The 21,056-nt window shown below is 46.8% G+C and overlaps 1 protein-coding gene across 1 annotated transcript; it reads left to right on the top strand.

Moving 5' to 3' along the window:
- Positions 1-392: 392 nt before the first annotated feature.
- Positions 393-7,657, top strand: IL19 (interleukin 19; the record flags this gene model as incomplete). The annotated part of the gene is made up of 5 exons (XM_080699471.1): positions 393-536; positions 687-752; positions 4,217-4,369; positions 5,265-5,339; positions 7,562-7,657. 5 exons carry the CDS (start codon positions 393-395, stop codon positions 7,655-7,657), a joined length of 534 nt encoding a protein of 177 aa, XP_080555597.1.
- Between the last annotated feature and the right edge of the window lie 13,399 nt (positions 7,658-21,056).

Here is a 21,056-nt window from a genome sequence, read left to right as displayed (position 1 = left end):
TTCAAACAAATTATTTTAAGTAGATACACACTGGGGTTTTATAATAAAAGGCTGTTGCTTACTTTGGGGGCAAACATAAACCAAATGTGCTTTTATGGTTTTTCAGATCTGTTGCCTAATACCCATGGCATATTTCTAACCCTGTTTTCTTGATTTGATTTATTAAAAACAATACCCCTATCGAGGAAGTGAGCTGTGTTGAGTCACAGTAGAGCAATGGACACACAAATGTGTTCCCCAGGACTTGAGAGAGGATGGTATTGAGCTTCCTGGGGGTGGGGTGGGATGGGGACTTGGGATGGGGGAAGGGGAAGGCTCATATTTGGTGGATTCAAGAGGCCACAGGAGGAGACTCTGGCTGGACTTCTGATTTCCACCCATTTCTACAGAACATGAAGATACAGTGTATTTCCCTCTGGCTCCTGGGCATGATGCTCATTCTGTGCTCGCAGTGCACCCACTGTCTCAGGAGATGTCCCATTTCCATGGACATGCGCCATTTAGAAGAGAGCTTCCAAGAAATCAAAAGAGCCATGGTGAGTACAAATTGGGTGAAGGTATGGGCAAGGGGGTGTGCCTCGCCCTACAACTCCGCTGAAAGGCAAGTTCCTTCTTGTAACCTTCTCTCAGGAGAACATGAAGTGCTCATTCATCACGTCTGTCTGTCCTTCTGTTTCCTTCCACAGCAAGCAAAGGACACCTTCCAAAATGTCACCATCCTGTCTACACTACAGAGCCTGAAGAGCATTAAGGTATTGATCTCAGTCTGCTTCCTGGTGTATTTTCTTCTTTATCGTAAGGTAGCTCTGAGTTGAGAAAGAAATCTCCACTGCGTCCTTCTCTCTTCTCTTGTTTCCAGTCTCCAGTGCTCTCTTGATGATCTAGGTTTTCATGTGTCATCCGAGGTGTTGGGGCACACCAGTGTCCCAGGGGTCTTGAACCCCCTGGCAGGGATTAAAGTGCCATTTTCCTAGTGAGTGATAGGGGTGCTCAGAGGGGACAGGATTTCTGTGACTTGGGGATAATTTTGGAAGGTTCCATGGGGAGATGAAACTATGAACAGTTCAGTAGTTGTACAGAAGTGGATAAAAGGGAGGGAGGAAATGGGGGCGGGCATGGGAGAGTAGATTTTTTGTGTGTGGTACTGGGGTTCCTGGAAGCCCTTCTACCTCCAGGCTACACTCCCAGGCCTATTTTATACTTTGTATTTGGAAACAGGGTCTCTTAAGCCAGCATGGCTGGCTTCGAACCTGCGCGATCCTCCTGTCTCCGCCTCCCAAGCACAGGGATTACAAGCGTGCGCCACCACGCCCAACGGGAGAGTAAGGTTTAAGGGACACTTTGTCACCTTGCTGTCCCACATGGCAGGGACAGCGAAGTGACAACATTTTCACATTTGTGAAAGATATGCAGGCCAGTGGTGGGGTGAGATGGACAACTGCCTTGGAGTCAAGGTACAAAGGCCATTAAGTCACTGAAGGTATTTGAAACCAAAGTTATATGACCACACCACATTTTAGACAGTCTGGTAATTTGCTTTACAGTGGTAACTTGAGGTTACCAGTCTGGCAAGACGTTCTGGTAATATGCTTTGGAGTGGTAGCTTGGGGCAGGAAAGCTAGGCAGTCCAACCTTCCAGACAGATGGTACCTGCCCAGGGTGTGCCTAGAAAAGCTGGCTTGCTGACTGATCATCCTTTTAACCAAAGAGCTCTGAGAGGAGCCTTTAAAGTGAATTGTTTCAGCGCTCAGATTCATTTTAGAATGCTCTAAACCAGGCGTGGTGGCACATGCTTGTAATCCCAGCATTTGGGAGGTTGAGACAGGAGTATCGCTGTTCGTTGACAGCCTCAGCTACTTAGAGAGACCCTCTGCAATCAGTGAGACCCTGTTTCAAAATAAAGAATAAAAAATAGGGCTGGGGGTGTAGCCTGGAGGTAGAATGCACCTGAGTTCCATCCCCAGTACCGCAAAAAAAAAAAAGAAATCTAATTATTTTTTAAGAATGTATATGACAAGTATAAAATAAATCATGAGGAAATTGAGAGCTTAGAAAGGGGAATAATAAGTTAGTGGCTGGGTCAGGACTAGACCCGCCACTTTATGCCTCCACTTCTAGAACAGTTTTTCTCTTAAGAATAGAAATAGTTGGCCAGGTGTGGTGGCGCACGCTTGTAATCCCCGCGCTTGGGAGGCAGAGACAGGAGGATCGCGCAGGTTTGAAGCCAGCCGCGTGCGCTGGTTTAGGTGACCCTGTTTCCAAAATAAAAATGTAAAAATAGGTCTGGGAGTGTAGCCCGGAGGTAGAAGGGCTTCCAGAAACCCCAGTACCACCAAAAAAAAAAAAAAAAAAAAGAATAGAAATAGTTGATTATAATAAAGCAAGGAGCCACTGAGAATTCAAGTCTTTATCTTATTCCCTTATTTCTCTCTCCTTTCCTGGCTTCTCTCTCTTTCTCTCTCTCTCTCTCTCTCTCTCTCTCTCTCTCTCTCTCTCTCTCTCTCTCTCCATTGTGTCACAATCCTAGATAACACAGAGGTGTGACCTTTTGCCCTTCTGGCCAGTGGCCCCAGTAAGAGTAGAGGAAGAGGAGGTTGTGTGCTGCAGTGATCTAGGAAAACACTGCCCTTGGGGCCCAGGTGGCTTTTGCTCCTTTAATGCTAAGGAAGGTGGAGGAGCTAGCTCAGTGCACCACACCCTGAACTGTAAATCTGCCAACTAAGTCACTGGGCAGGCAGATGTGAACTGTAGGAGGAACAGCTGTCCTGCCAGCTTTTCTAGGCTGTGCCTTGGGGATTCTGGAGCCCTCTTGTTAGAGAGATGGGCATTCTGCAGGCCAGATTTATCTAGAGATAAATATCCATCTCTACATCTGTCAGTCTCCATGCTTGTAAATCTGAGCCTCATCCAAATGATACCTGCAGCTTAAGAGGACAGGCCAGGAGAGGGTCTGGAAATGTGGTACAGAGCCGGTGGCTAGGATGAACACTACATCATGCCTGGTACCATGCCTGGGGTGTGATGGCCACAGCCCTACAGTTTCTGTCATGGAAGGAGTTTCTTTTTTCTTTCTTTCTTTCTTTCTTTCTTTCTTTCTTTCTTTCTTTCTTTCTTTCTTCTTCTTCTTCTTCTTCTTCTTCTTCTTCTTCTTCTTCTTCTTCTTCTCTCTCTCTCTCTCTCTCTCTCTCTCTCTCTCTCTCTGTGTGTGTGTGTGTGTGTGTGTGTGTGTGTGTGTGTGGCTGAGGATTAAACCCAGGGGCATTCTATCTCCAGCAGCATTCATGCATTTATTTATTCATTGGTGCTGTGGATTGAACCCAAGGGTGTTCTAACTCTGAGTTAACACCCCAACCTTATCTTTTATTTTGTTTAAAACAGGGTCTCACTAAGTTGCAGAGGGTCTCACTAAACTGCTGAGTCTGGCTGAGAACCCGTGATCCTCCTGTCTCAGCCTCCCAAGTACTATAAACATGCGCTAGCATGCCTGGATTTTTTTTTTTTTTTAATTTAGAAACAGGGTTTTACTAAGTTGTGGAGGGTCTCACTAAGTTGCTGAGGCTGGCTGCAAACTTGCGATCCTCCTGTCTCAGCCTCCCAAGAACTGGGATCACAGGCGTGTGCTACCATGTCCAGCTAAGGAAGAACTTTTTAAGAAAGCTGATCAGCCATCACTCCTCTTAAAAAGGAGACATCTGATTCCTGAAAGGATTTAAGCAGAACTTAGTGATGAGCTGTTGGCATGCTATGGAGAGAGTTGTAGTCTATGCTTGGGTTCTGGGCCTCATCCTTTGTTAATTTATATCCGGGACACACACAGAGGGAGGAAGCTTGTATCTCTCCTTACCACCTTCCTCCTACGTCACTTTACTGTGTGACTCTGAGACCATTACGGGTTTTATTTTTATTTATTTATTTTTTTGGTGATACTGGGGATGGAACTCAGGGGCCTTCTACCTCTGGGCTACACTCCCAGACCTATCTTATATTTTATTTGGAAACAGGGTCTCTTAAGCCAGCTGAGGCTGGCTTCGAACCTGCGCGATCCTCCTGTCTCAACCTCCCAAGTGCGGGGATTACAAGCATGCGCCACCACGCCCGGCCTGTTATGACTTTTAAACAATGACTTGTAGTTCTCTGGCTCCCTTCTGCCCCTACTTAAATTGTAAGTGTTTGGGGTCTCGAATAAAAGAAGAATCTCTCTTATTTGTATCTGTAGCCTGTAGATGTGTGCTGCATGACCAAGAACCTCCTGGCATTCTATGTGAACAGGGTCTTCAAGGATCATCAGGAGCCAAACCCCCAAATCTTGAGAAAAATCAGCAGCATCGCCAACTCCTTCCTGTACATGCAGAAAACCCTGCAGCAATGTGTGAGTCTGTGCGTTAGGATTCCAAGCATCTGTTCCCCATCTGCCGAGGGAGGGCCTGGGATGTGCTGGCCCCAGCTGGTCTTCTGATAGGCTCCTGGAGTCTAAGGCAATCCCTCAGAACCTCGTTCAGTGGTCAGTTCTTTCCTAGACTTTCTGTCTATTGATACCTCCTTATGAATAGTCCCCATCGATGGCCAACTTACGCCCAAGTATTTAAGCAATTGCATGTGAAAGTCCCATAAGCATACCCCCAGGGTTTTGTTACTGGTCTTTTGAGACTTGTATACCACAGGGTAGTTTCTTGGTATAGCCCATCCCCAGTGGTCACCTGTAAGTTCCTTGTGATCTATTAAAAAAATCAAGCATCAGAAACAACAACAACAAAACTAACCAACTAAAACTTAGATCAGGAGAAAACCTGTTCTAGCCCCATCCCTGATGTGAATTTCCTGTGTGCCTTTTTGGTGAGTGACTTTACCTCTCTGTCTCTCAGAGTTTGAAATTATTAGAAGGTAATGATTCCTGTCCTTACAATACTATAATAATGGAATGAATCAGTTACATTTAACCAATTGGTTAATTAATTAACCCAATAGGTGTCTGTCAAGTGCCCACCTTGTGGGGTGCCGCATTCACAGAGTAGTGACAAGTGAGATGCAGGTGCCCTCCTGGTGCTGTCTTAGGCTATGAATCTAGAAAAAGCCAAGCCATGTTCATATGCTTCCTGACTCTACAAACAGACCCTCTTTCCCCCTGGCTTCTCCCACCTGAGTTTCCTCATCTGATTCCCAGTGTGGGAGGGAGGAGAAATGTCACTTCTCATGAGGAGACGTGTGGTAAGAGCAAATTGGGATGGCAAGGTCCTCTGACAGGTGCTGCCTTCCCTATATCACAGCAGGTGCAGAGGCGGTGTTACTGTAGTCAGGAAGCCACCAATGCAACCAGAATTGTCCATGACAACTACGATCAGGTAAGATCTGGGAGGAGGGTGGGGAAGATGGAAAATGAGTAGAGGCGTGATAAAGAGGGTGCCAACCTTTCTGCCTCCTCTCCACTCAGTCATCCACTGGCTCAATGAGTCTTAGTTGCAGGCCTCCCCAAGTCTATATCCACAGTGTGTATGTTTTACCTCATTAGCTAATTCCCTGGGACCTCCTTCTCTACCATTTCTTTCTTTTTTTTCTTTTTTTTTTTTTTGGCGGGTTTCGGGATGGAATCCAGGGGCATTTGACCTCTGAGCTACACCCCCTGCCCTATTTTTTTTATTCTTTATTTTGAAACAGGGTCTCAATGAGTTGCAGAGAGCCTCAATAAGTAGCTGAGGCTGGCTACGAACCGCGATCATCTGGTCTCAGCCTCCCAAATGCTGGGATTACAAGCGTGCGCCACCACGCCCAGCTCCTTCTCTACCATTTCTTTCCCGTTTTCTTATATGCTCACATATCAGGCATGACCTTCGGTGATAAGGTAGAAAAAGCACACACTGTACCAGATGAGGTTACTGCAGAGAAAGATCCGCAGAGAATCTTAAGCCATTATGCATGAAACGTGTCACCTGTGTGGTGTCCCCGTGGTCAGTACCTGCCATCTGTATTCTGTGTGCCGATGGAGACACAGTGCCTTCTGATGAGGGCGTTCATGTAGAAACAGTGCTTCTTGTGGATATCCCTGGCAGATATATATTTTTTTTGTGTGTGTTAGCACCACTGATTGAGGATGAATGGATTGATTGATTGATTGGCACTGGGGATTGAACTCAGAGGTGTTCTACCTCCAAGTTACACCCCCAGCCCTATTTTATTTTGAAACAGGATCTCACTAAGTTGCTGAGAACCTCACTAAATTAATGCGACTTGTCTTTGAATCTGCTATTATCCTGTCTCAGCCTCCCAAATATTAGATTTATAGATATGCAGCACCATGCCAGGTTCAAAGCACCACTTTTTAAATGCTGAGGATGTAGTCCAGGCACTGTGACACACATCTATTTAAAAAAAAATTAAAAGGCTGAAGGTATAGCTCGGTGTCCGTATGCACTGTCAGATCTTATTAAAAGGCAGGTTCAGGTTGAGAGGGTCTGTGGTGAGGCCTGAATTTTTGCCTCGGACCACAGTCCCAAATGATGTCAATGCTTTGAAGAGCAAGGAGGTCAAGGTCTATTCAGAGCTCGGTTTCTTTGTGGACAGGATCCAGTGGATAATGTTATAGAAAGAGCTAAGAGTCAAGAGGTTCTTACTGTGAGCCAGGTATTGTCCAAAGCACATGGTAACTATCAACACGTGGATCCTTCACAACAATGCTATTTGCATTGGATAAATGAGGAAACGGAGGCACAAATGGGTTAAGTAACTTAACCAAGGTCATTCTGAGCTAAGTGGGAGAGGTAGGATTTGATCCTGCCCTGGCTAGCACCAATGAATGTGTCTTGAGTTTTTTTTTTTTTTTTGTAGTGGTATTAGGGATTAGACCCAGGGTCATTCTACCTCTAAGCTACACCTCCAGCCCTGTTGTATTTTGAAGCAGAATCTCACTAGATTTCTGAGAGTCTTGCTAAGTTGCTGAGGCTGTCCTCAAACCTGCAGCCCTCCTGTCTCAGCCTCCTGAGTACTAGGATTATAAGTGTGCGCCATGGCATCCAACTCTGCCTTTAAATCTTGTGACCTCCTTCTGGCCTGGAAGGAGGTGGAATAAGTCAGGAGCTGCACTTGAGTTCTGGCTCTTTTATTGACTAGCATGTAACATTGAGTAGGTCACTTACCTTTTCAGACTTTAGTGCTTTACTATATCAAATGGGACAACATGTTTTTGCTACCTGCTAGCAAGCACTGAAGGGACTAAAACTTTCTAGAAGAATGAGAGTATGAGAGCAAGTGGCTGTGAACAGGAAATAAGCAGAACTGGCCAGGAAGGCAAATTTTTCCTATGAGAAACGGGGAAAGAAAACAGAAGGGAAAGAACGAAATATTTCTTATTTTGTGTATAAGGGGCTGATTCGATTTAACCACTTGTTTGCAGACACAACATTTTTTGTATACTTACTAGGAATATAATTTTTGAATGTGTATGCTATGCAAATGTACTTGGTGAATAAAAAGAAAAGCTCATAGGGGCCAGCGTATTGGGAACACGATCTGCAAGCTTTGGCATGGTTGATGAAGGTAGCCTCTCATGACGACCTCTCATTGGTTTCAGCTGGAGCTCCGTTCTGCTGCTGTTAAGTCCCTGGGAGAACTCAACATCTTTCTAGCCTGGATTGACAGGAATCATCAGGAAAATTCTGCTGCCTGACATCAGGGGCCTCCAGTTATCCAGAAATGAACACCCCCTGTGAGGTCTCCTGTGAAACACAGTTGACTTTGAAGGGAAAAGAGACAGGGAAAGCTTCATGTTTACCCAGATGAGGGGGCCTCTGAAGGAGCCTCCCCACTAATTTGAAATACTCTCCTGTGGGGCTGAGGCATGGCAGAAAAGGTATCTGTGTTTGACTAGATCTCACTCTGTATCTGAAAGTTCCACTGGCTGGTCTCAGGCTGTCTTATCTCATCTGAATATAGCCCAATAGAGTACTGTGGTATTTATAATGAAATATGTCGGTTGAAAGGCCCTGGTCTGGCTCCCCCCCTAATTTATTGTGAAGCTGTTTGTCCCATGTCTGTGATGGGAGCTGAGTGGTCTCCTGTAGTGCATATTGTACTGACATTTCTGAATAAACTGCTGTAAGTGGAACTGTCTTCTGATTCAGGGAGAGTCAGTCAAGGGATTACCAATAGAGATATTAGAAATCAAAGTGGTCTGGAGGAACATAAAAGATGGAAAAGCTGAGGCCTGGAGAGGGATAAGAATTTACACAGGTCTCAAAACAAATTAGTGCAGTAAAGGGTTCCACACTGTGTGTATGACACCATTTTTGGTTGAGGTAATGAAATACCGAAGCCTGGATACCATTATAAAGAAAGGTTTACTTAGCTCACATTTCTGGAGGCTCAAGGACATGGAGGTGGCACTGGCTCTGCTCTGATAAATCATGGTGAATGGTGTCACAATTGAGGGAGCATTTGTGGGTGGGAGAAGACATCACATCCAGAGATAGGAGGTCACAGCGATTGAGGGTTTGGGCTTCCTTTTGTAACCACCTGCTCTCTCGAGAACTCAGGATCCCATGAGAACTACGTTCATTCATTCTGAGAGCAGCATTCTCAATCACTGAAGACTCCAGTAGGCCTCACTTCTTGAAGGTCTCGCTGCCTCTCACACTGCCACCCCGAGGACCATGCCTCCAACTGATGAACCCTTGGGAGATGCTCTCAAGCCATAGCTCCTGTCTCCAGACTCCCCACTCAGCAGCTGTTCTTCCACATAAAGAGCAAGGAGATGAGACAGAGGGCCTCTTGCCACTGACTTCTCCACATCCCTCCGTTTCTAATGTCTCTTTCTCTGTGCGTCCGTCTTATCTCTGTTTTTCTCTGCATCTGCCTCTTTTTGTTTACTTTTTACTATTCCCAACCTAGATTTGTCTCCTCTGATCCTAATCCACTCTCTAATGGGGGTATGTATTGGGCTGAGGAAAGCATGTTTCTGATGCAGGGGTGGTTGTCATAGTGACAAACTTGAACAAGTCTAGAAGTAGGCACAAAACACCCTGGGTAGAGGAGCCAAAGCCCAGGTTATAAAGGAAAGAGGGGGAAAATGGGCACCAACTTCTAGAAGACACTTTAAGAATGATTCAGAACACAAGTGCTCATTTTTAATAATAAGAATAAAAACAGCTGATATTTACTGAGCATCTGACATGTGCTAGGTGCTGAGATAAGTATTGATATGCGACATCCCAAGTCAGTGTCTATACTGTAACTAGCTGGCTGAAATAGCCTTTATGCCTACCTGAGAACGAGATCTTACAGACCATGCTGTAGTGGAGAGGACGAGGCCTCAGACTGGTTCCAGTCTGTGACTTTGAGCAAAGTGTTTAATGTCTCTAAGGCTCAGAGTCCCCTACATTGAATGGAGATATTAACACCAGTCTCATGTGTCTCTGTAAACACTGAGTGAGGACAAAAGCCCTCCAGGAACTTCAGCAGGGCGAGAGGCTGCAGGATATGATATAAAGACAGCCTACCCAGGAGTTTTACTCTGGTTCTAAGGCTTGTCTGGCCACATACACTTCCTAAGGCAAGTGGCTAAATTTCTTGGGTCTTTACTTGTCTGTGATATGAATGCTGATCCCCTGTCCTATCTGTCCTCTCAGAAATTGAAAAGCCAGAGTCACTAAGATAGTTGAAGAAGCCCTAACTCCCGCACACACACACCTCTCTTCAACTCTGCTTCCTCTAACCGTGTCCCCTACTGCTTGCCCAGGCTGAAACTCGGCCCTTCTGGCCCACTTCCCGTTTCTTACAAGTACCAGGCACGTTCTCACCTGAGGACCTTTGTGTTTTGCACACATGCACAATTCAAAGTAGAATTTTAAAAACCCTCCACATGTTATTCTTTAATGGAATTGGTAGACAATGAAGAAGACGCAAGCTTGTTTGCAGAGGTGGCAACCTTTCCAGCGTGACCATGGATGGATGCCCATGTTAAGCTGGCTGGCTGGCTTACAGCAGTTAGAACCTTTCTGATCTTTTGTGACTGTCCTGGGATGTGCTTTCCCTGAACACCTGCACAGCTTAGGCCTCTACCTCCTTCAGGCCTTTATTTGAGAGGTATAATATTTAAACATAACCTTCCCTTCTCACCTTCAGCAAAACTTATACCCCTTTTCTATTTACCTAGCATCCTGTTTTATCCATTTCTTCACTCAAATGAAAGTTCCACGAGTATGGGGATAATTTGGTTTTTTCTTGCCTGGCACTTAGTAGGTGTTAAAATCCTACTTCTTGAATAAATGATATAAAAATAACAACAGCAAACATTTATATAGTGCCCTCTATATATGCCAGCCAATAGTCTAAGAAATATACATGATACAATATGTTGTGGTATAAATATATGTATTTCATTTAGTTCTACAACAGCCTTGTAGAAGTTTTGAGAAGGAAATAAAATGAAAAAGACGATCTCTTTGAATGTTAGTATAGATAATTAAACCCTACAGAGGAAACCAGGCGTAGCCAAGTTAAGTCACTTATCCAAGGTCACACAGCTCATAAACAACAGAGGCAGGCTTCTGATCCAAGCAACCTGGTCCCAGAATGAAGTATAATATCAGCAACAATGTACCAGGCACGGAAGAGAGAACTTAATCATTTTCTTCATTATTCCTAATTTTTATTTATTTATTTTTTATTAACAAATCTAATTACACAGGTGGAGGAGTCTGAAGCTTAGTAAGGCTCAATAGTACACCTATGGTCATACAGTTCCTTGTGGAACTGGAATTCAAATTCATAGCATCCTACTCCACCCCCCCCCACCACCACTCATGATAGCACATGGCCTGAACATCTTGCTCACGGGATGGGAAGATTGGAAAGGTTAGATATTTACTGGCATAATGAGCTGCACATGCAAGAAAAAAATATTGTTCTTTTTCATGGTGGTAGAAGTGCTGGTAGAAGAGGAGGAAGAAGCTTGGAGGGAGGCTCTCCACTTCTGAACTCCAAAGGCATTTGACCTGAAACCCACTCTGTCTCTCAACTGCTCACCTCGCTTGTCTACCTGTCATTTCTCCCCTTGCAGACTTGAAGAGTGTGTCCCGACTCTCGAGTCCACAGCAGGCCTAGCACTGACTTGTGGAGTTTTTTCTCCCTCACAAAGCTGGTGCTTAAGAGCTACCACGCTTTGTTCCTTCGGCAGCCAAGTGTGCGTGAGCTCGTGCACGCACTCAGTTGGCAACGTGTTGGAGTACTATTTAAGTAGACAATAATTTAAGCAAATAATTAAAACAGGACAGTTTAATTTGAGTTCTTGGATGGGAAAAACATGTGAGCAATTTTGCTAGAAAACCCAGAGGGCAAATCTACTCTGTTGTGGAGTCTATCCAACTAGTCAAAATATTGATAGAAAGCCCACGTCTCTTATATGTTTTCCATATTGCCAGATATTTAATTCCCCCTTTTTTTGCATTAGGAATTAAAACAAAGGGCATTCTACCTCTGAGCTACACTCCAGCCCTTTTTTCACTTTGAAACAAGGTTTTGCTGAGTTTCTGAGGGTCTCTCTAAGTTGTTAAAGCTAGTCTTGAACCCGTGCTCCTCCTGTCTCAGCCTCCCAAGAACTGGGATTGCAGGCATGTATCACTACTATTCCTGGATTATTTTATTCCTTAATAATACTCTGTTGCTGGGCGTGATGGCATACGCTTTAATCCCAGCATGTGGGAGGCAGAGACCTGAGGATCGCAGTTCTCGGATATCCTCAACTACTTAGCAAGACCTTTTGCAATTCAGTGAGACCCTGTTTCAAAAAAATAAAAAGACTCAAAAATAGGGCTGGGAGTGCAGCTCGGAGGTAGAATGCCCCTGGGTTCCATCCCCAGTACTGCAAAAAAAAAAAATTTTTTTTTTTTTTTTGCTTACTATGTATTTGAGCATCACTAAAAAATGAGCCTATTATGCAACAGGGTGGAAGAAGGAAAATAAAATTCCTTTGCCATGTTATCTCCAATCTCTGCCCTATTAAATTTTGCTTCTCAAAATGGTGTGTGTGTGTGTGTGTGTGTGTGTGTGTGTGTGTGTTACTAGGGATTGAGCCCAAGGGCATTCTACCTTTGAGTTACACTCCAGCCATATTTTATTTTGTATTTTGAAACTTTAGTCACACTAAGTTACTGCATGATAGTCTCTAGCCTGCGATCCTTCTGTATAAGCCTCCCAAATTCTCAGATTATAGATGTGCACCACTGCTCTAGGCCAAATTAACCTTTTTTTTGGTGGTACTGGGATTCCTGGAAGCCCTTCTACATCCAGGCTACACTCCCAGACCTATTTTATTTATTTGGAAACAGGGTCTCCTAAGCCAGCACACGTGGCTGGCTTCGAACCTGTGTGATCCTCCTATCTCCGCCTCCCAAGCGCAAGGATTACAAGTGTGCGCCACCACGCCCGGCCAAATTAACCTTTTAAGTAGTCAGAACATGGGCAGATACCTCCCGTTGCTGGGGAAGATTACTTTGCATGGCCAAGGTTATTTAACCCAGGACCTATGTTATTGACATTGAGTGCCAGCAATGTAGTGCAGAAAATCAAACCCAGACACCTGGAAAAGGGCTTGAACTAACTAGTGATGAGCCTCTGAAGTTCTACACAAATGTATAGACCGACACAGAGCAACGGAGCAGAGGCTGACTTCTGAAGGCATTGCACAGTGTTCCTGGTCCAGCTGCAACTGCCCTCCTTTTGGAGAATACCCTATCCCCCTTCTATCTTCCAGAGTGAATTGCTGACAGCCACACATGCTCAGGATAGCTGTCTTTTAGAATTGTGGTCTTGCTGAGAAGTTTAGCCAAATGAGAATGAAAGTAAACTTTGGTATTCAATCTTGGCTCACTGCTTGGCCTTGGGCAATTTACTAAACCTCTATTTCAATTTCCTTATCTAAATAGTGAAGGAGATATCTGCCCCTATACCCCGGAACTGTTAGGAGGATCCAAGATCTTGTTTATATAGTGCCTACTATGTAGTAGGTGCTCATTAAAAAGGATGGTTGTAGTCAGGTATGGTGGTGCATGCCTGTAATCCCAGTATTTATGAGGCAAGACAGGAGGATCACTAGTTCGAGGCCAGCCTCAGCAACTTCACAAGATCCTCAGCAACCTAGTGAGATCCTGCTTCAAAATAAAAATAAAATAGAACAGAGCTGTGGGTGTAGTTTGGAGGTAGAATGCCCCTGGGTTCAATCTCTAGTACCAAAATTACAGTAATAATGATGGTGGTGGTGGTGGTGGTTACTTTTTAATAAATCTCAACTCTTCTGATTTCATTTCCCATAAAACACAGTTGTTTGAGGAGAGCCTTTCTCTTACATGTTTATTTTAATTTTATTTTATTTTTGGAGGTCTGGGAATGGAACCCAGGGGCATTCAGCCTCCGCGCTATATACCCCCTGTCCTATTTTTTATTCTTTATTTTGAGACAGGTTCTCACTAAGTTGAGGAGCGCCTCACTAAGTAGCTGAGGCTGTCTGCGAACTGCGATCCTCCAGTCTCAGCCTCCCGAATCCTGGGATTACAAGTGTGCACCACCACACCTGGCCTCTTACATGTTTATTTTATTTTATTTTTATTTTATTTAATTTTATTTTATTTAATTACTTTATTTTTTAAATTGGTGCATTGTAGTCATATATCAATCACATTGGAGTACAAGACTTGAGAGGATATACAAGCACACATCATCCAATTAGCCCTCCTTCAGCCCCCATCCCATTCCCTCCCCCTCCCTCCATCCCACACTTCTATGGTGATTTACTTTGATACATTTGTTTATGTACCTCCTGTGTTTTAAAGAGGCTCCGTCCTCCAGTATTACATACCCTCTGATTGGTCACATTAGTTGCTTCACTATAGGGCCCTTTCTATAGCTCAACCTCTTCCTGTTGCCCTTTTCCTCCTAGTTATTGCTGATTAAGAGAAGCGTCTGATTTATATTTTCTGCGATATTTCTCTGTGCATGCTGCGTAGCAAGTACCAATCCCACTCTTGATGGTCCCAGTAGTGGCCTGGCTACTCAGTGGACTGATCCAGACCTCGCTGGCTCAAGCAGCGGCCTTGCCTCATGGGAGGCCCCAGTTCTGGTCTCGCTGGCCCCTGAACCGGTCTAACCCCTAAGCTGGCTTTGGTCCTGGCCTTGGAGGCCACAGGAGTGAACTTGCCTCACACCAGGCTCCGATACTGGCCATTGGCCCCTGCACTGGTCTAACCCCTTGGCAGGATTCCAATCCCGGCCTCAGAGGTCCCAGCACCGGCCTTGCCTCATGGCAGGCTCCAATGCCGGCCTTGTTGGCCCCAGCACCAGCCTAACCCCTCGGCAGGCTCCGATCCCGGCCTCGGAGGCCCCAGCACTGGTCATGCCTCAAGGTAGGCTCCGATGCCGGCCTCGCTGGCCCCAGCACCGGCCTAACCCCTCAGCAGGCTCTTATCCTGGCCTCAGAGGCCCCAGTACCGGCCTTGCCTCACGGCAGGCTCCGATGCCGGCCTCGCTGGCTCCAGCACCGGCCTAACCCCTCGGCAGGCTCTTATCCTGGCCTCAGAGGCCCCAGTACCGGCCTTGCCTCACGGCAGGCTCCGATGCCGGCCTCGCTGGCCCCAGCACCGGCCTAACCCCTTGGCAGGCTCCGATCCCGGATTTGGAGGCCCCAGCACTGGTCATGCATCAAGGCAGGCTCCGATGCCGGCCTCACTGGCCCCAGCAGCGGCCTAACCCCTCGGCAGGCTCCGATCCCGGCCTCGGAGGCCCCAGCACTGGTCATGCCTCATGGTAGGCTCCGCTGCCGGCCTCGCTGGCCCCAGGACCGGCCTAACCCCTCGGCAGGCTCTTATCCTGGCCTCGGAGGCCCCAGTACCGGCCTTGCCTCATGGCAGGCTCCGATGCCGGCCTCACTGGCCCCAGCACCGGCCTAACCCCTCGGCAGGCTCTTATCCTGGCCTCGGAGGCCCCAGTACCGGCCTTGCCTCAAGGCAGGCTCCGATGCCAGCCTCACTGGCCCCAGCACCGGCCTAACCCCTTGGCAGGCTCCGATCCCGGCCTCGGAGGCCCCAGCACTGGTCATGTCTCAAGGCAGGCTCCGATGCCGGCCTCACCAGCCCCAGCACCGGCCTAACCCCTTGGCAGGCTCTTATCCTGGTCTCGGAGGCCCCAGTACCGGCCCTGCCTCAAGGCAGGCTCCGATGCCGGCCTCAGTGGCCCCAGCACCGGCCTTGCCTCACGGCAGGCTCCAATGCCAGCCTCGCTGGCCCCAGCACCGGCCTAACCCCTCGGCAGGCTTTTATCCTGGCCTCGGAGGCCCCAGTACCGGCCTTGCCTCAAGGCAGGCTCCGATGCCGGCCTCACCAGCCCCAGCACCGGCCTAACCCCTCGGCAGGCTCTTATCCTGGCCTCGGAGGCCCCAGTACCGGCCCTGCCTCAAGGCAGGCTCCGATGCCAGCCTCACTGGCCCCAGCACCGGCCTAACCCCTCGGCAGGCTTCGATCCCGGCCTCGGAGGCCCCAGCACTGGTCATGCCTCAAGGCAGGCTCCGATGCCGGCCTCACCGGCCCCAGCACCGGCCTAACCCCTCGGCAGGCTCTTATCCTGGCCTCGGAGGCCCCAGTACCGGCCTTGCCTCATGGCAGGCTCTGATGCCAGCCTCGCTGGCCCCAGCACTGGCCTAACCCCTCAGCAAGCTCCGGTCCCGTCCTCGGGGGCCACAACACTGGCCTTGCCTCACGGCAGGCTCCGATGCCGGCCTCGCTGACCCCAGCACCAGCCTAACCCCTCAGCAAGTTCCGGACCCGACCTCGGAGGCCCTAGCACAAGCCTTGCCTCATGGCAGGCTCCAATGCCGGTCTCGCTGGCCCCAGCATCGGTCTAACCCCTCTGCAGGTTCCAATCCCGGCCACGGAGGCCTCAGTAGTGGCCTTGCCTCACAGCAAGCTCCAATGTCGGCCACTGGCCCCGGCGCCCGCCTAACCCCTCAGAAGGTTCCGATCACTGTCTCTGTGGTTATTATTTCAAAGGTTCCAGTTGTAATGTATCAGATCTCTGCCTCCCCCGAATATTGGCCACTGGCATTGCCACTGCCTCCACCGTTTCAAATCCTTCCCAGGCTCTTTTTCCACTCTGAATGTTGTCCAGTGTTCCTAAGCATGCGTGATGGTAGCATTCGACATCTGGTGTAATTTCTCCAAAAAAATAAAGTTGGTAAGATCCGGTTTCTGCTTCTCCTGAATACAAGTCTCCACCACCATCGCGGAGAACTCTTTCAACACCGCATTTCTCCTTGGTCTCCGCTAAACTCTCTCCTTATATGTGATGTCTGAGATTCTTAACAATATAGAGAAATAGCAGTCCTCTTTCACGACGAATTTTTCCATAAGTTCCAGTGCATTTAGAAAAGTTTTGTCTGCATCTCCAGTGTCCTGGCATCCATAACGGCTTTCTTACCTCCTCTCCGATATTTTTCTTTATCTTTTTCTGTTCTGGGCCCGGTTTCTCCAGGGGTCTGGCGTGCTACTCGCAGTTCGGCCCGGGGCCCAGAGTCCCGCGACCCGGGCCCCAGCTGCCGTGCCCTGCATGCGACCCCTGCCCAGAACCCAGCATCTTACTGGGCCTGGTTTCTCCAGGGGTCTGGCGTGCTATGCGCAGTTCGGCCGGGACCCAGAGTCCCACGACCCGGGCCCCAGCTGGCATGCCCTACGCTCGACCCCCGCCCAGAACCCAGCGTCTTTACATGTTTATTTTTAAACTAGCAAGGGAGACAAGATAAGGGACGCTGGTCCTGATCTGTGTCATGAATTAATGTTTTATTAATACTAGACAGACAGTAAGTGTAATAAGCAAATGACAACTAAGCTTGTGGTCATCTTCTGGTCCATCATAACCTAACCTTGGCTCTAGGCATAACCATTGCTCTACACTCGGGTAGAAAACAGATTTCCTCCTGCTCCCTCCACTCGTCCTCCACCCCTATTTGTGTTCCTTGGGACACATAATAATTTTCCAGTTCCTTACAAGACGTAAAAATCTCAGTGTCCCTTTCCTTTCTCCAGAATCAGAGCCCCAAAGGGCACAGCTGCTTCCTGAGTGGTCCCGTGTTCACTGAAGGAATGTGTGCCTGCCTGAAGCAGAAATCCTGTGGCTTTGGGAATCTCTCAGGCATCCTCTTATTCTCAGCTTGGAATCTCTCCCTGTTGTTAGGGAACACATCAAGAAGCAAATCTATTTAGCTTCTGGGATGTGTTTGATGTTGATCTAGGGTCTAGATTTAGTAGGTACCAAAGGGAAACAGTGGTAGAGACTTAGGGTTGGAGAGTCTCAGTGCAATCCCAATGTTCACAATTCATTGCAGTTGGGCCCTTTGTCAACCTTCTTCACTCCCGGCCCCCATCTCACCCAACACCCTTGGGGGCAGCATCCCTTGGGTATAAGAGCAGAAGTGCTTTCTGGTCTCCGGGATTTTGCTGCAGCTTTCTTTGCCATAAGGAATAAGAGTCCTTCTGATCCTGCCACAGTCTTCCAATCCCTCAAACTCAAAGAACCATTAGTCTTTCAAGGCTTTTCTCAGCCCAGATGTTCTCTAATGAAACTTTTCAGATGCATCCTTGTCCCTCAATCATCATCCTACTCCTTCATCTCACCCACATGCTTATGATGAGCATGCACTAAATTTTTCTAGGGAGATGTTTTCCCCATCATCTCAATAAATGACCCCCTTCTTCTCACAGCATGTATCACCTCTGAGGAGGTGTGGTTACAGTATTATGGTCCTCTGCCCTGCCATTACAGAAAAATTCTCAACTGGTTGCATGTCACGGATTCCTTGGGCTCTCCAGTAAAACTTGGGAACTGTACTTAGAATGTTTCTAAATTCATAAAAGAGATAGAATGATAAAAAACAATATATTTAAATACAGCTATGAAAATATGAAAATGACAAGTGGGTTTTATACAAGTGGGTTTTATCTTTATTAATTAACATGATCGAGCAGAATTTAAAGTAGATATATATAGATGATATTTAAAGACATCTGAAACCACTATAATGGGATACAAAATGTTTGTATTTCTATTAGTGATAAAGTCATCTATACTGCTGATGTTATTGTGGTGTGTGTGTGTGTGTGTGTGTGTGTGTGTGTGTGTGTTTTGCGGGTCTGGGGATGGAACCCAGGGGCATTCGACCTCTGAGCTACATCCTTTCTGCCCTATTTTTTATTCTTTATTTTTAAACAGGGTCTCACTAAGTTGCAGAGGGCCTCACTTAGTATCTGAGGCTGTCCACAAACCACAATCCTCTGGTCTCAGCCTCCCAAATGCTGGGATTACAAGCATGGACCACCACACCCGGCAAGAAAATTCTTGATTTTGATTAGGGGTTTGTTGAAAGAAAAGATGTGGTTCCTTTCCATGCACCTTCTCCCAGGCTTAGAACTCTGGCATTAGAGGCTCTGTCCCTTCAGGATGCTCTGAGACTCAATGAAAGGTCCCAAAAGATCATTTCTCTATCACTTTGGTATCCTTGGGTCAGTCCAGATCAGTGTCTGCACATGGGAGATTCTCCATGTTTATTTGCAAAACTAAAAGGGAAAGAAAGAGTAAATCTCTATTCTCTTAGAAAAGAAAACTGAATCCAAGGCCTTACGTAGATTCTTGTTCTAGACTCCATGACTAGGAGATAATCTGCCCAGCAGCTCCCACTCTGCAGTCAGGGGGTGAGAAGAATTAGCTAAATCTGGGGACTTGGCTATGTTGAAGGAATTCTCAGTAGAAAGGATGGGAGCCAGTTAAGCCGGTTAGAACAAAGCATGATAGAAAAAAAACCAGGAAAAGGAAATGATGTCACTCCTGCTGACAGCTTCCAGGATAAGGAACTGAAAGTGTGCACTTCAGATAGTCAGCTGCTCTGCTCATACCCACCCTGCCCATATCCTGGGAAGTTTGCAGGGGTTGCAGGCAAAGTTCCCAGCACTACCGAGCTGGGAGTGGCAAAGGCTTCTACTTGCCCATCCATTCCATGAGTTGAGAGCTTCTTCCTCCAGTAGAGCCTGAAGGTCCGTGTTTCCCTGCAAAGTGATGCAACTGGGCAGGAAGCCCAGAAGTCAGCAATGATGACGTCTAATTATGAAAAACCCTGAGCTGCAAACTCAGGTCTTGCTTGGGAAAAAGGAGTCACTAGGTTTTCTTCTTGGCATCTAGAAAATTGTTTCCTGCCCCCAAATGGCTTATTTAGGAAGCTGAGTTTGTTAGGTAAGAAGGGATTCTCCTCTTTCCTCTGCCCAGCTTATCTTTACAATGACGCTGGCACTGACTATATGCTAACCCCAGTTTTGAAACTCCGCTTTCTCAGGCTGGCTTGATGTGCACATGAAATGGACCACCGGCTTTTCCACCATGGCCCCATCTCCCATCTGTTCTACTCGAGAACCGACAATGTTCTGTGTCCTTATTGTCTTTGAAAAGCTCATAGTTAGTACAAAGCTTTACTATGTCTTTCTCCACTATAAAAGCCTTCATTGGCCAGGAGCGGTGGTGCACACCTGTAATCTCAGTACTTGAGACTGAGACAGGAGGATTGCAGGTTTGAGGCCAGCTTCAGTAACTTAGTGAGGCCCTCAGTAATTTAGTGAAACCCTGTTTCAAAATAAATAATAGAATAGGGCTAGGGGTACTGTTCAAAAGTAGACTATCCCTGGGTTCAACAGTACCACTGCCACCAAAAAAAAAAAAAAAAAAAAAAACCACAAAAAACACAAAAAACAGAAATAAAAACAAACCCCCAATAATAAACAAACAAACCCCCTTCATTGGCTCCCTATTACCTGGGAGGAGGGGACAAAGAATTTCAGAATCAAGAATATCCATTTGAATGGAACTTAGGAAATTATTGAATTTATTCTCCCACAATTTACAGAAAGGTAAGGGACGTGAATTTTCTGAGACCACCCAGTCGGATGAAGGTAAGTCTTCAAGACACCTAGTTCTAGCCAGATGAATCCATTTGCCAGTCCTCAAGGACACACTGAGCTTGGCATCCCCAGCTCATTTCTGTCCTATATGCCCTTTGTCCCTCTACTCTCCCCCTTCTGGCCCTCTTCAGTCCCCTCGCCCACTTTCATTCTGCCCACCACTCGTGGATCCGCTGATAGGTCCCTCCTCTGTGCTCCTTGGCACGTCCTTTCTATGCACCTGGTAGCACTGATTGTCTTGGCAGTTCTCCAGGCACACTCTTTTGCCTTCAACAAGACGGTAAGCAACAGAGGGCCAGAGGCCTGGCTGAGCACATTGGTAATCCTCACAGTTTTCAGAACAGTGTCTTGCACAGAGTAAGCATTTAGAAAACACTTGTTAAAAAGATGTCATTTAGGATCTATTCTATCAGACACAAGGAGTGATAAAAATCACCTTTACCCGCCGGGCGTGGTGGCGCACGCTTGTAATCCCCGCACTTGGGAGGCTGAAACAGGAGGATCGCGCAGGTTCGAAGCTAGCCCCGCGCGCTGGCTTAGGAGACCCTGTTTCCAAATAAAAATGTAAAAATAGGTCTGGGAGTGTAGCCCGGAGGTAGAAGGGCTTCCAGGAACCCCAGTACCACCAAAAAAAAAAAAAAAAATCACCTTTACGCACTTAGAGGTTTATATAAGTATTCTTCCTGCCAACTCAGTGAGCCAGACAGGCAAGGTAGGTGTTATCATAATTTTATTGGTGAAACACTAAATGCCTGAAAGGTGTAAGGATTAGTTGGGTCACTCTAGGTCACCGAGGTTGGTGGGAAAGTGAGTATTAGAATTGGGTCTCCTGACTCTTGGTCCCTGTGTTTGGCAGTGCTAACACCCTCTACATACTTTCCATAAAAGACTCATTTCCTCTGCCAAATTTGTGATATAGGAAGTTTCTCTCCCAGTTCTATTTTTAAGGAAACTTTATTATAGAAGACGAGTTCATAATAGCTCAAGAACATCATGTTAAAAAAAAGTTTCACATGGTGGAATGAACTCTTACTGGGTTCAACTTCTGGGCCTGCTTTTTCAGCAGCCAAGTGACCTAGGGAAAGT

Source organism: Muscardinus avellanarius (genome assembly GCF_963383645.1).
Source record: "Muscardinus avellanarius genome assembly, chromosome: 7".
Classification (NCBI taxonomy): domain Eukaryota; kingdom Metazoa; phylum Chordata; class Mammalia; order Rodentia; family Gliridae; genus Muscardinus; species Muscardinus avellanarius.
This window is presented reverse-complemented; position numbering and strand designations above follow the sequence as displayed.